Raw genomic sequence first — 15,665 nt, forward strand, 5'->3', positions numbered from 1 at the left:
CAGCTGGGACTCGATCAAAGGAAGACATTGGCCAGGGCAATAACGATCAAGGTAATGGAAATGATTGCTCTTGACGACCAGCCGAGGGTTCCGATGGTTGATAGCGCATATTGAACCCCGCAACAACCTGCCAAGTCAGCGCTACTTTTCCGATGTTTTGCAATTTAATAAATATCTTGTTGCCATGAATACTGGCAAAGTTTGAAGTATTTTAACATGTTTTCTTTTATTATGGCAGCTCTTAGTAGAGCTTGTCAGGTATTGTTTCTCATATCTGTTGTGTAGTTTTATTGTTAAGGGAAGTGGCGCGGTTGTTGTTGCCGGGAGGAAGGGTTGTTGACTTTATTTACGTACCCAGTATAGACGCCCTTATCTCGGTTACAGTAACTTTGGCAGGGTATTATTTTTATTTATGTCATTGTTTGTAATTTATGATCCAAACTTTCTCACAGGAGTTTAGTGAGTTGAGGGAGTTAAACTGTACTATAATTTAGTTACACACTTGCTACAAGTGGTAAAGGTTTCTAAAAACCTTTACTTGTAGTTGGTTACTTGTGTCTTATGTGACCTTGTTATTTGGAGGTAAAACATGTTTTGAAAATAAAGGAAGACATTCAAAACTTCAGCTTGCATGATTTTCATTCTGTACAAACTTTTATCATCTCAGAAACTTTTTTTTTTTAAAACATATCGATATCGGTAGATATCGGTTATCGGCCATAGCAGCAATATTGATATCGGTATCGGCAGAAATAGTCATATCGGTGCATCCCTAGAATATAGATTTGTAGTGGCTTTCTGAGTTTTTTTTCTTCCCTTTTTAACACTGTGTGGTTTGTCTTTCTGTCCACTGAAGGTATTCACTGCACACATGGCTTCAACAGGACGGGCTTTCTGATATCTGCATACCTAGTGGAGAAGATGGACTGGAGGTAAAGTTTGAAAGTGGCTTGGACAATGGGAGTAATGCAGTTCCTCGCCCTACAGCTGCAGAGGTGTTTGAGTAATTTGCCACAGCTTAGCAGAGGTGGGGTGGGTTGGGATTTGTCTTCAGTTAGAGGGGGAGCAGCTGTCTGAGGAGGCAGGATCCCTCTGGCACTGGAGACAAGCAGGCTGCATAAAACCCTCCCACCACTTCCTGTGTAATGAATATTCTGAGAGCATTCACAACGTCATGTGTTGGTAGATGAGTGAACTCCTATCTCTAATGATCAACATGTTGCACCAGTGGCTGTTGCAGTTTTCTTCAAATGTGTAGTAAAATATGATATATTGACATCATGAGTGTAAATATGAGAATATAATCCGAAGAAAAATCTAAGAAAAATAAGTTACTCATTTGACGTGATGCAATTGTAATTATTTGGGGGAGAAAAAAACAAATTTTGAATAAGCCAATTAAAAAAAAGAAGAAAATTACCTTAAATTGATCCCTGAGAAACTAAGGAATAGTTTTGTTTTATTTCTTTTATATTTTTCCCCATAAGAACAGTGTTTTGTCTCATTAAATATTACATTTAATGTAAACTTTTCTTTTAAATGAAGCCCTTTATTCATCATTATGGCTGCAACATATGGTTATTTTCATAATTGGTCAATCTGTTGATGATGAAGTTCATGATTAGTGATCAGTTGTTTTGTCCATTTAAAAGGTCAAAAGATGTTGACTGGTGTTTCCCAAACCTCAAAATGATCCTTTTTTAGTCTGCACACCGAAATATGATAGCTGATTATACCATTTAAGAAGCTGAGAAGTCCCGACAACTTATTAACAACAAATGGTTTAGAGAAACAAACACTCAAAATAGTTGGCGATTGGTTAAGTAATGGATTAATAATTGTTGCTGTCCAATTTTGGCCTTACTTAAATGATCATATACTGCCCTTTCTCTGTTTTTCTTTTCTCTTATCAGTGTTGAAGCAGCTGTGGATGCCTTTTCCAAGGCCCGGCCCCCGGGGATCTACAAGGCAGACTACCTCAAAGAGCTTTTCCGTCGCTATGGAGATGAGGAGGACACGCCCGCTGCCCCCACGCTGCCCGAGTGGTGCTTTGACGACGACGACGACGGGGAAGCGGACGATGACGGCAACGCGGTCGGCCAGGAGTCGGGCCCCAGCTCCTCCGGGTCAGCGCCCGGCAAACGAAAGAAAGAGAAGCTAAAGCTGGTGAGACTGTGGGACGCTCCAGGAAACAGTCTGTTAAGTAGGAAATCCATTGGCTTGTCTCTGCATGACGTGGACCTCACGCAGGGTGACGTGGAGGCTTTCCCTCAGTGCGAGACTTGTGTCCTCAGCTACATGAAAATAATACAGTCAACTAGATTTTCTAGGAATCGAGCTCAATATCTATCTCAATTGCTGTCAAATGTATAATGCACGCTGGATAAAAGCCATGTTCCTGTGGAGCTTTTATGTCTTCAGTTTACAAAAATGAAGTCTCGACTCATCCCCTGGTGCTTGGAGTGAGATTTTCTCCCTGTTAAGATTCAGCTGTTACTACATTATCAATTTCAAATATCTGTCTGTCACAAGAAGCTTGTCACACATTTGAAGCATTTGCATTTGTGGAGGCAATGGAAAGTTATGGATTGAAACATAAATGAGTATAGACTACATTTACCTCCGCACATAAACTGGGGAATATGTATTCATTGCTGTTATTGCTCGTATAACTAACTGGAAACCTAAATCAAGGCAAATCTAATAGCTGAGAATGTGATACGGCAGACAGGTCTAAGGGAAAGAGACGAGAGGAGGCAGCAGCAGCATTACTTCTTTTTCATATAGCTAAATTATCTCTTGCTTGAGTGGCTTTCCTCTCAGTCAGACGTGTCCTAAAACTCTGCGTGGATGACACAAAGTGAAAACACACTTAGATTCATCACTCAACGGCGTCTTGAGTGGATTTGAAATTCTAGATGTGGTCAAAGGGAATCAGATTTCACAGTCTTTAATATGTTTGAGCCATTTCTAATGGAGCATAAATGCAGAATGCTCTCACTTAATGTCGCGTAAATAATTCGATAGTATCGTGTCAACTTTAGGTGAAATTGTGTGGTGATATGATGTAACATTTCAAAATAAGAGCCTGCCACATTTTCTTGAAGCCAACATCTGTGAGAATAGCAGTGTAAAACCCAAAGAAAATGAACAATTATTCACCTTTGACAGAATTGCTTTTCTACAGAAATACCATGAAATCTGTAATTGTTTTTTTACTATTCGATGAGTCAACTCATTATTTTCAGGCCCTTTTTTTGGGATGCAACTGCAATCTGATTTATTTGGAGAGCATTTACACACTCCACACACCCGACCCTGTGCCCCTGTGCCCCTTGACACATTTATCAGTTATTAAATGCAAGTACTTTTACGATTTTGTTTTATTTTCCCGATCTGACAAAGCAAACGAGATAGATTTGTGCGAGTTAAACACGCAACCTCTTCTAGATTGAAATGGAGAACGAGGTTTGTGTCACATTTATGGTCTTCCCTCATCTGATTAGATGCGATCACGCTCGAGCATATGCACCAACAATAACCCGGGGTGATGTATATTATTATCACATCCAATCTGTTTCTATTGTTATTGCAGTATATTGTAATATTGTACCAGTTAGGGGGACATAACTGACTGTGGCAGAGCGAGAGGAAAGGGGTCATAGTGGATGAGTTTATGAGCTAAATGAGTGTCACAGATGTTGTTATCTTAGCAAATATGAAGGATTCCTGCTGAAAGTGGAGCATGGGGCTGGTGTAAGAAAAAAAGAAAAGAAAGTGAGGACAGATGAGGCCAGTTACACTGAAGCTGAAACAGATGAGCTGGTGGATTCACAAAGAAGTGAGAATGAGTTTCAAATGTGGAGAGGTCAAAAGAAGAGATGGATTTGTAATATTTCTACCTGTCTCTGCACACAGGGATTCATAAAGCAAGGCAGCAGCTGTGTGGAAAGCATCAAACATTTTTCTTGTGCGTGTAGGCGGGCGTGAGTTTTTCACTCTCAGAGTTCAAGCCTTTGGTTTTTCTTCTCATTTCCTCCCCAGGGCGCAGTATTCCTTGAGGGCATCTCGGTGAAAGGCGTCTCGCAGGTCACCACGCAACCTAAACTCGGCGAGCTCCAACGGATGTGCCAGACGATGGCTGAGTGGGACAGGTAAACAGTCACTGCTTGTCCTCTGTGTGCTCCTGTGGGAAACTGTGAGTGCATCTGTGCGTGTTGTGATCGACTCATTCGACCCACAGTAAATCGCATGTCTGTGCTTAATATGTGTTTTGTAACCAAAATGAATGTTAGAAATGATAAATAGATTTTATCTTAATCCACTTAATAATTGACCGACAAGACATTGCTGTGCACAGAACTAGAGCTGAAACAATTAATCGATGAATCGATTATTAATTGTTTACTAAATGAATCAACAACTATTTTGATAAAAGAATCATCGGTTTGAAGCTTTTTTCATGATTAAAACAAGATTTCCGATTGTTTAAGCTTCTTAAATGTGAATATTTTCTTAATTTCTTTGCTCTGGATAACAAAGAATTCATTAAAAGTCAATCATTTGGTCTCTGGACAAAACAAGACATTTGAGAACGTCATAATTTCCAGGTTTGACGAACACCGATCAACATTTTTTAAGGTTTTCTGATATTCAGAACACCAAATGATTGATCGATTATGAAAATAATCGTTAGCTGCAGCTCTACACAGAACAATGGCTAAAAGACTGTGGGACGGTTCTACACACCCACTAATACAGCAACTGTGTTTTCATTGCACATTCACTAGTATTCATCTTGACTTGAAACACACATAGTAAATCCATCAAGTTGTCACCCATAATCATCCATTTTTCATATGTGAGTATTTTCTGGATAATTTGCTCCAACTATCAAGGAAATCATAAAAAACTTTTTACATTTTATGGACGGAGCAACTACTTGATTATTCTGTTATATGTTTTTTTTTTAGTTTTGCTTCAGTCAAATATTTATGTGTTTGAAATCTATTGGAGCCACATGTATTACACGTTTAACTGGCATAGAACGATTATAACTGGAAAAAGATTAAATTGCAGCCTTTGCTAAATGCTAATCGTGTTGTTTCCAATTGAATTTGGATTTGAAAGTGATACATTTTGTTGCCCTCACTGATCATGTGCTAACTAACACACACACGTGCTTTTGAATATTCATGTTTAAGCCTAATTTACTGATAGTGGACCTGTTCACTGATTCTATACAGTACAGTGACTGCTCGTTGTGATTCATTGATTATCAATGTTTTTTCAATGATTAACCGATTTGCTGGTTTCTTTGCTCCTTATAGCATAGAGATCATTAAAACAGATTAATTTTTACAAGATTATTCAAGAAAGTTATGGACAGATTAATCGATGGTGACAATAATCGTTAGTTGCAGAGCTTAATCAATGTCATCTGTTGTCTGCAGGTCTGGTTTTCCGGGTGCTCAGCCCGTGTCCATGGACAGACAGAACCTTCGCTTCCTGGAACAGAAGCCATACAAAGTCAGCTGGAAAGCCGATGGCACGCGGTGAGTCTAACGTTTATGTGTGTTTTTCTCTCTCTTTGCCTTAAGTAACTCCTTGTCCACATGCATCAATACCTGTATCTTCACTTGTGTCTCGGCACGATTTGTTTCTCTTCCCGTTGATTAGTCTGCCAAGTCAATACGTGGAGTTTGTGTCCGTGGAGGTTTTTACGCCTCGGAGCCGTCCGTCAATTTACTTCCACGGCTCGTTAGTGGAGAATGAGTGGAATACTAACACGAATGACGTGTTAGGTAGTTGCTTTTAATTCTGGTACCTGGTCATCGGGTAGCAGTGGAGATGTGAACTGAAATCATAAAGAGCCACCGAGCAAAAAAGGTGATTCCAAAATAGAATAAAACATACAGCCGGGAGCCTTTTGTTCTGTCATTTGGGGCTGAATTAAATTTTTTCTCTTGTTCTGTGTCTCTGATGCCTAAAGCTAGTGTTGAGGAGAAACAGAGTGGTTTAGTATTCCGCTAGCCTGCTGTCTCCCTCGCTCTCACTCACTGGTGCAAATTTGCAGTGTGCTGGTGAATATTTAATGACTGCAGTCAATTTCAGACTTTTACATATCGCTGCTTTAATTTCCTTGTAGAGGTGAGATGAGCTGATGTGGCCTCAGACCAAGATGCTGCTGATGTGTCGCGGTCGATTGCCACCATCAGTAAACACTTGGAAGTGTTCTTAGAAAGGTTTTACTCTTGATTGTAAAGAGAGAGCGATACTGAACTCTTTGTCTGCCGGCTCCACTCTTGTCCTTCGTCGTCTATCCTGCAGCTACTTTAGTCTGGAAGAGTTTGGTTACCTCATTTCATGAGAAACAGACGATGGCACAGTGTGCAGCATATGAGTCATCCATTCAACTGTGTGGAACACTAGGTGCAGAATATGAACCTTCATACCTTTTTATATTTTAAGGTTAAAAATGGCACCATGCAAACCTGAGTTCTTTTTAAATTAGGAAAAACAACTTTACAATCATGTGAGAGTGCAAACCTTTTATATTTAATTATCAAAACAAGTCGTGTATGAGCGTGGAGCTGCTATGCTGAGCCCAGATTTTGCTTAGTTGATCAGCAGAACATTTCAGTTTGTCGCAATCATACATAGTTATTTGCTTCTACACTTTCACAAATATTTCACAATAAAAGCCTTGTTGGAAAAAAACGTTATGGATTCAGGGAATGAAGTGGTTAAGTGCTGCAGTGTGGCTGCTCTCATCAGTTAAAGTGGACACGCACTACATGCATTTAGGGCGGCAAGGATTACTTGATTATTAAGCAATTACTAAATTAATTATAAACTATTTTAATCATCGTTTTTCAAAATTGAAAACAAATGTTCACATTTTTCAGCTTCTTAAATGTGAATATTTTCTGGTTTCTTTGCGCCATAGAACAAAGAATTAAAATTTTGGTTTGTGGACAACACACGACAAGAACATCCTCATTTCCAGCTTTAATCAATTGTGAAAATAAGCATTAGTTGCAGCTCTACATGAGGACCCAGCCTCTGTTGACCCGGCATCATGGAAAAGAGGGCACTACACAGTGACGATGGTTAAAAACTTAAAATCTTATACGTTGCAGTGGGATAAAACTATACAGAAAGTGTAATATTTGTAATTGTGATACTTCACTGTGCCTGATATTATTATATAAGGGCAGCAGCTCCCAGTTGCAGATGCGTTGAAGCTTCTCTTCCTTTTCCTCCTGTGTCTTAACAACCTCACAACCTCGTCCTCAGCATATTTATAAGACATAAGGCTTGATTCGGTAGATAGTGAAATTTGATGGTTTCCCTTTCCCCCCCTCTCTTGTCAGTGTGGCATCAATCCCCCTGTCGCCATGTCTGTTGCCTCTTTCTGCTTCCAGCCATATTGTTGCTTTATCCTTGTTACGTGCAGGTAATAATGTTGTGCTCCCAACTGAGGGAAACTTTCATTCATATGCATAAATGTGAGGGGATTATATTCCGTCTGAGGGACAGCTTGTTCCCCATGCTTCTGGTCTGATGCTACTTTTAATATTTAGCACCATGACTATTCTATTGCGGCGAGAAAATGGAAAACAGCTTTTTTTGTAAGCATGCTACCTTATTAGTGCCCCCGCCTGAACTGCCATGCTTTTTTATAATTTATTCAGAAAATAGCCTTGCCTGTCTCGTATAAGTTTGACCTTTTGTGTGAAAATGGAATTGCACAAAAAAAGTGATGAGACATGTTTGGTTAAAAAGATATCAGTAAGTTCTCAGAAGTATGACTTCATTAAATCTAGGCAGTATCTCCTGTGCTATAAAGCAAGAGCTTAAGATAAAGATGGCTATTCTGGGGTCACTTCTTAATTAATTTATGCAAACACCATAATCTATTGATTACTACCGATTGATTAATCACCTTTCGTGGACTCGTTTAATCCAAAAAGATGTCTCTAATGGTAAGAAATTATGAATTCTGTACAAATTGCTCTAACGTGGATATAACCTTCAGTACATGAGATGGGATTAATGAGCTTTGAGTGTCAGTCGTCGTCATATAAACTGATTGTTCTGGTGTTCTGTGGTCTCATCTTGTGATTCTCTCTTCGAGCCAGTGGCACCTCTGGACTCGAATTGGGTTTTTAATGGGAAATCTGTCTTTTCAAGGTGGCCCGGTGAGATTTTTCTTTCTCTTTGCATATGACTGCAAGTCCTCACATATTTATGACAACCAGTATTTTAAATCCCTCTAGCTTTTCTTTGTCAGTCTGGTGGATAGAGATTAGAATGAATTATTACCTTTTTTCTTTTTTTTTTAGTTTAAACAAAAATGTTTCTTTTCGTAAGGATGGGTCAAGTTAGCAAAAAAAGAGAAAATTTAAAGAGTTACTGTCAGTCCCAAAGAAAGAATTCCTGCAGCCTCTTCTTCGGGCCACCTGTCTTTGCGTCGACAGTTGTGGCAGTTAAAACCGCCGCACTCAGAGTGCACTAACAGTGTCAAAAGTACAAAATCATATACCTAAAAATATTATGCAGCCCTCCTGGATGCACATAGCAGTCATATAGAAAGGAGAAAGGCTGTCAGTGCCAGCTTTCTGCCAAGAAGGTGGCATCTAATAGGCTTTGGAAAGGACAACACAGTCATTGGATTTTTCCAGAAACAGGAAACACAGGCCAGGTTGGGTGTTTAATCATCTTGTTTTGCGAGTCTTCTGTTAGTGTTAGATTGGTTGGTGCCTCAGAGAGGATGAAGACAGGGGGGCAATTATATCACTGCAACTTTAAACAAACTGTGCTGTGCAATTTGGACTTTATTATAGACCCTGGATTTAAGAAAGTTGTTTGGCTTCCAATATCTGAGCAAACACCTCATTCACGGATTTAATGTCTGTGCAGAATTTCACGTCAGGGGGGTGGGGTCTGGAGTGAGTGGTTATTCCCAATTGTCTCTTTGTAATTACGTGGTCTTTGTTAGTGCAAAATTGGACATTTTTTATTGTAGCAGAGATGGAGTGATTTTTCTTTGGTCCTCTTGCCACAAAACGATCAAATATACCATGAATTGCTGCACTTAATGAACAAAATGTTTTAACATCTGCATAGAAAATTACTTTCAGCCAAAGCAATTTCCCTGTGAGTGTGTCTCATGTGCTCCATTGTTGCTTCTTCGGGAAAAAAGAGCGAGAAATTATTGAACGCACGGCTGAGAAATGGAGTTTGTGCTCCACTACATTATAAGACGGATCTTTTTGTTTTTGCCTTAGCTCTGCTGTATAAAATAAAAACTCAGCCCTGTCTCTTTGGGTATGAGAGCGCAAGCCTTGTCCATTGACACACACCACTAATGATGTGCAAAGCTTGTGGATCTGGTCTGATAAGGCCTCCCCTGCAGCTCAGCTGCTGTCAGTAAAGCCGCAGGACTAGACTGGCAAAGCTGACACAATGGCCGTCTGTGCCTCATTAGGGCTAAAGTGCTTAGGGGACAGGATTCGTGGATAAGGACGAAAAAAATCCGACTCCCACAGCACCCATCAGGGGACAGGAGCGGAAAAGGGAGAGGGAGCAGGTGGGGAGGGTCGTGTGTGTGTGCGTGTGAGATAAAAGGAGCTTTTTCAGATTGAAATAGTTCTTTTTGGCCATAAAAAAAAAGAGAGTAGCTGGTGTCTGCTATTACCATAACTTAAGAGAGAGCGGCAGGGATGTAGGTAATACTGTGACAAAGAGCACCACTGAGAGTTATACAGTACTAATAGCCTCCCTCTGCTTTCCTCTGAACATACTTGACAGTGTTGGCCACCGCTAACTGGCCAATTAGGCGGCGGGCGAGGCACTTTTGCCCAGTACCGACCTGTCGTGTGCTAGTTGACAGATTGTCTTTGTTGTGACACTTAACCCGTCCGTCTGATCTTCTCACACACCGGTCTTTTCCTTTTGACATAAAAAAAAAAAGAAGTGCGGTCCCTTTCCTGTCTGTGAGAATCATCATTTGCTCTCATGTGTTCAGGGATTTCCTGTGGCTTTTTCTTTCCCATTTATGTTTCACATCGCTCGCATGACTTTTTAATGCGTTCATGGTGTGTCCACTCTCACCCTAAAATGTGCAGCTACATCAGGCCCACTCGTTCCTTCCTTGTGCCCCCACATTTTTTTTTTTGTGTCTCTTCTTTTCCGTTTCTGAGACTTTTGGATGACCCTTACTTTATTCTGAAGGGGAGTCATTTGTTACTCTCTTCTGTCATGGCTGGAGGGGGAAGAAGGTCAAATGCATCGCTCCCGCCTCTCCGCTGAGCTCAGGAGTGTGATGAAGGCTTTGATTACCACTTTCCTTGGCCGGCATGCGTGAGAACTGTTGGCCCTCAATGGAAATAATTAGCTTATAGCCAAAACAAAGACCCTCTTTGAAATGAACCGGCTAACAGTAAAGGGAGTGCTGTCTACCTACGCTTTTATTCCTATGGGTAGAAAAAGCAGAGCAATCACTGGAGATGGGAGATTTTTGTGAGACTGATGGTCCGCTGTGCGGCTCATCCCCACCCGACTTCACATGGTTTACAACTATTCACCACTGTTTCGAAAGATTGTGCTCCCAGGCTCAAAGTAATTTCTTCAGAACTGAAAATTCTGCAGCACGCTGTTCCTTCAAAATGATGGTGTTCTTAAAAAACCAAATGCCCTCTAAAGACTTGCTCACTGTCTTTATACTTGGGCTCACGGCAAAGAAAAGTGTCTTTTTGTTCAAAAGCTGCAGAAGAAAATTATGAGGTGGAAAAAAAATAAGACATTTAGTTTTTTTATTATTTTACCTATTGTCCTGTTTATTTTCTTTATACCTCTCAACCTGGGACAGCTGTGGCTGTCCGTTTCATTTCTTGTGAACACAGTATTTCGGAAACACAAACACTCTATGATGAAGAGGATAGATTGTGTAGTTTGAACTGACATGGGTGAAAACAGCAACCTTTTTTAAAGACTAGTGACACATTTTGAAGCCTTAGATGGACATTACTAATATAATGATTTTACTGTCATTTTTGACATTTATCAAAATTGTATCAAAGAAAATATTAATCAAAGGTGACATGCAGCCTGATATTTTAGAATTATAAATTAAAGGCAAGGCAGCTTTATTTTTATAGCACATTTGTTACACAAGGGCAACTCAATGTGCTTTACATAAAAACAACCAAATAACATTTCAATTTGGAAACATTAAAATGTACCGTTCAAAATAAAAACAGAGTACAGAATAATAAAAAAGAGAGTGACAAAAAGCCACTTCTCTGCTCCCGGTGCAGACTCTTCCCCCCGCTGGTGTTGTATTCTGCCCACCTTGCTTGTCAGGTTTCCCACTTTAAACCAGCTGGTATTGATGGCATATTTATTACATCTAATCCCTTTTGTGATAACAACGGAGAGGCACAGCAGTTACGAGGAGACGCGCAGCTCTGTCAGCTGCAAAGTCATTAATCTCAAATCTGTCTTTGTTTTCCCAAAAGGTGGTCACTTATACTCTCAGTCTGTGTTGTCCTTGGCATTGTATGGCCGTCAGCCACCTTCAAAGTGCTCCACTCATTTTAACTACACAAATGTTTTGGTATGTTGAAGGGTGATAAACACCCTATTTTTGGCTAACTATGCCCAATACTTGATTTTGAAAAATGCCAAGAAGTGGACTGAGAGAGGAACAGTGGGGAAACAATGCGGGGGTCGTGGGCTGGTTGTGAAACAAGGAGACTCAATGGGACCAATTGACAATGGTCATTTCAATTTCTTTTAGTTAAACATGGAATAAAATATGGTGAATTCAAATAAATCTTTTTATTTGCTTCATATAGGGCTATATGATTGGTTAGCACTCTTGCCGGTCCACGACCCAGTCGGAACAAGGGCCTTTCTCTGTTCCTAGGTCTACTCTGGGTTCTCCAAAAACATGCAGATTTGGGGATTAGGCAAATTGGACACTCTAAATTGACTGTAGGTGTGAGTGTGAGAGTGACCTGTCCATGGTGTACACTGCCTGTCGCCCTATGTCAGCTGGGATTGGCACCAGAGACCCCCGGAACCCTCATGTGAAGGATAAAGCAGTAGAAGATGAATGAATGATTGAGTTGCTTCATATAACGAGTAAAAATAGGTAATAATAAATTAGAAGTAGTAGCATGTACTGAGAAAGCCACTGGAAAAATTTGAATACAGTTGTTTGAATACAACTGGTGTTTGACTAGAGAGTCCGTAGATATGCACTTTTTTATCACAGCATGTAGAATTTCAATACTTATTTGAACCTGGATCAGCACATAACATCACTGAATACACATATAGACTAGTTTTCAGGAGTTTAGTTACACTTTGCCCCAGTTATTAGTTGAACTGATTAAGAACCTTGTACTGAAGCTTAACCTTTCAAGATACAGCTGCACTGCAGTTGCTCATTAGGAAACTAGATAATCCTGCATTATTCATCATTTGATATTTTGTAATATGAAGAGTGTAATTGGGTTTATCAAAGGTGTGTAATGGAATCCGCTGATTTCTAAATATGGGTATATTTCAAAAGACCATGTGAATATAATCCAGTTCCTCTTTTATAGCAACGCACCGCACAAGACTTCTATGGATATTGGGTACACAAAATTAAACTATTCATTTCATGTAGTCAGGTCACTTCATCATCTAAATCATTCCTAAAGCAAACCTGACTGTTATTTACGGTTTTTGTTCAGGCTGTCTCTTAAACAAATGCTCATATTACCAGATGCCACATTAGGGACCGTGAAGTGATCACCGTAGTTGAAAATAACATAAAAATTGACATAAATCTTGTTGATACATTTGCACACAGTCTTCAAAGTCTGTGCGCGTCTCCTACAAACCTGAATCTTGTGGTGTTTTAGTAATGCAAGGTAATATTTTAGTTCCTGTTCCTGTTTTTTTTATATGGTTTTAAACATTATTCCAGAGAAAAGAGTTCAGTCATTTATAATTGTTTACCTCATAGCAGACTTAATTCTTAATTATATGTCACCAGTATAAATATCCGCTCCTGCTTTGGCTACAGTTTTGGGTTTCGCTTTTTTCCCCCCCAGTTTGTCTTTGAAAACAAACAGAAGGGAGGATCAACAATTTTGTCTGTTTTTCCAATTTAGCCCGTAGTGTTTGCCAACTCAGTGATTAGCGGACTCGGCTGATCAAACAATCAACATTTGGCACAAACGCTTTGCTTTGACTTGTGCCTCTCTGGACGTCATTCGGTGCTGTAATATCTTGTCACTAAGCCTGGCGCGAGTTGTTTTTGAGGCTTCACTTTAACCCCGCCGGTCTAAAGCAACACGGTGCCACGTTTGCTGAGCAACAGTGGCATCTGCAGCCACAAGAAGGGGTCAACTTCACCGGCACGTCCACTGGATTGAAATGCAACCTCGTTTTGCTGTAACAAACCACCTAAACTTTGCATTTGCTTGCATTTTCCCCCGTTTTTAATGACTTTTAAATCTTTTCAATAGACCTTTGGGGGTGTTACCTAGAAATTGGCACCAATTTCCCTAATATAAGTCATTATACCATCAAAATAATTGTGAGGATTTAATTGGAATTTGTCCAATCCGTGAAAACTAATAAAAAAAAAAAAATCACATTCAAATAACTCATCTAGTGCCATTTAATTCAGTACCAATCATCCTGAAACATCCCATTACATGGCAAATATTAGTCTTTTAAAGCAGCTCATACAGACAAGAATTGATGTTGTAATTGTGTTTTGTGATTGAGTTTTTGTCCACACATGCGCAGTGAAAGCTGATTAGGGAAGATTAGGGCATCTCAAACCAAGAGCCGGGAAATCGTGACTTCACACCTGACGTGTGTGCACTCATGCTTTTTAAAGATAGTTTTCTTTCTGGGAGCACAGATGGAGCGGTAAAGCTGATAAAAGCCTAAGAGCTGTGAGGTTGTGTCTGGTTCTTGATGATTGTGCTTTTTTTTTTCACCTCCAGAGACCTGTTGCACCTGTGAGCATAATGTTAAGGAAGAGTGGAGACAAATTAATACCAACCAAATACTCGTATCATATCCTGTGCTGTTGAACTGGCCTGTTCTGACATAAACTTAAACAGTCACCGGTGTCACATTTTTTAATATCTCAGTCGATTGCACTAGTGGAAGAAAAAGTAATTTTCCAGAGTTATTTCGTCTTTGGAGTTTTTTTCCTCTGATTCCTCCTAAAGGCCCCATGAAATGAAAATGCATGTTCCCAATTTTAATCCTGCGTCTGCACAGTAATTGTTCATTTGTCTCCTGTAATTGGCCAGATACATGTATAAAAATGTTCATAGTATTTTCACATCAAATCACCGAACTTTTGTCCTCCCGTGAAACTGTTTGATGGCTCATCCTTAAAATTATAGTGTGTGGATACATTCTGTTCACTACTGTCATAGAAAAGCAAATAAACCAGAATATATTTCTAATTTAGAAGGTGAAATTGACCAACTTCCTTCCCACCCCCTCAAAAGAGTTGACAATTCAGTTTTACCAAAATCAACTCTGTTGGTGTAGGAAATGCAACACCACTTCATTTTATAACCTGTTTAAAGGTTTTAATCACCTACTTTATTCATTGATTTTGTGGTACACTGAGGTTTTTTTTTTTTTTGGCTGCAAGTCCTTTATCTCACCTGCCAAGGCTGGCATGGATTAGTTCAGCCTTATGCTCATGCAAACAAATCACCCAACCACTGCTGATGTATGCAATTTCAACATCTGTTACAAAGAAAGGCCTGTGTTTTTTTGTGTTGGCGCAGGGGCAACCACAGACTTTTGGAAGTTTGTTAACAGCTCAGGATACAAACGGGCCCCATGGTTCGGGGTCATGTTTGTGAACATGTGAAGCTGCTCCTCATTTATCAAACATCCACCCGCTGTAGTCGTGAGCGGTGGCTGGTAAAAATTCCTACTCGTAATGATTAAAATGGTCTCGCTGATCAAATGCTTTGTGTTTGCTTTGATAAGGCTTGTTAAACACCCGTTACATGAAAGAAAAGGTGGTTAATTAAGAGGCATCTGTGATGGCGATCACTCTTCCTTTCCGCAGGCACGATAGAAGCTCTTACACTTTCACCTTTTTGTTTCATTTGGATTGACTGCAACACATTTGCACATTAGACACACACAGTATTTGTAGTTTTCGAGTGGGGAGTGAAGCTCAAGACGAGTCGCAAGGGTTTTATCCTCACTTTAAGCTGTTTTTAATTGACACATTTCTTCTATTTGCATCACATTTTATTGACATAAGGCGTGCTAACTTTCTAGCCCCAGCTCAGCCCTGTTTGGAATGACTGTGAGTCACTGTAGTGTCTTCATTTTCTTTGTCTTTTATTTGACGAGGACAGAGAAGACCACCAGAAATGAGGGGGAAATGGGGGATTCACATACATGCAATTACAGTATTTTAATATTGGTCCCCCCGTTTTGCAGCTATAACCGCTTTCACTCCTCTTGGAAGACGTTCATCAATATTTTTTGAAGTGTTTCTATGGGAATTTGTGCCCATTCATTCTGTAGAGGATTTATGAGGTCAGGCACTGATGTTGGACAAGAAGGCCTGGCTCACAATTTCTGTTCCAGTTCATACGAAAGGT

The 15,665-nt window shown here is 39.9% G+C and overlaps 1 protein-coding gene across 1 annotated transcript in view; it reads left to right on the plus strand.

The window, feature by feature from the left end:
• The window catches only part of rngtt (RNA guanylyltransferase and 5'-phosphatase), a 77,133-nt gene that overhangs the window by 5,291 nt on the left and 56,177 nt on the right, over positions 1-15,665 (plus strand). The window contains exons 5-8 of the mRNA XM_044049036.1: positions 857-932; positions 1,914-2,166; positions 4,045-4,154; positions 5,454-5,555. Of these exons, the coding sequence (XP_043904971.1) occupies positions 857-932; positions 1,914-2,166; positions 4,045-4,154; positions 5,454-5,555 (541 nt within the window). The remainder of the gene's footprint in view (positions 1-856; positions 933-1,913; positions 2,167-4,044; positions 4,155-5,453; positions 5,556-15,665) is intronic.

This window comes from Solea senegalensis, linkage group LG17 (assembly GCF_019176455.1).
Source record: "Solea senegalensis isolate Sse05_10M linkage group LG17, IFAPA_SoseM_1, whole genome shotgun sequence".
Classification (NCBI taxonomy): domain Eukaryota; kingdom Metazoa; phylum Chordata; class Actinopteri; order Pleuronectiformes; family Soleidae; genus Solea; species Solea senegalensis.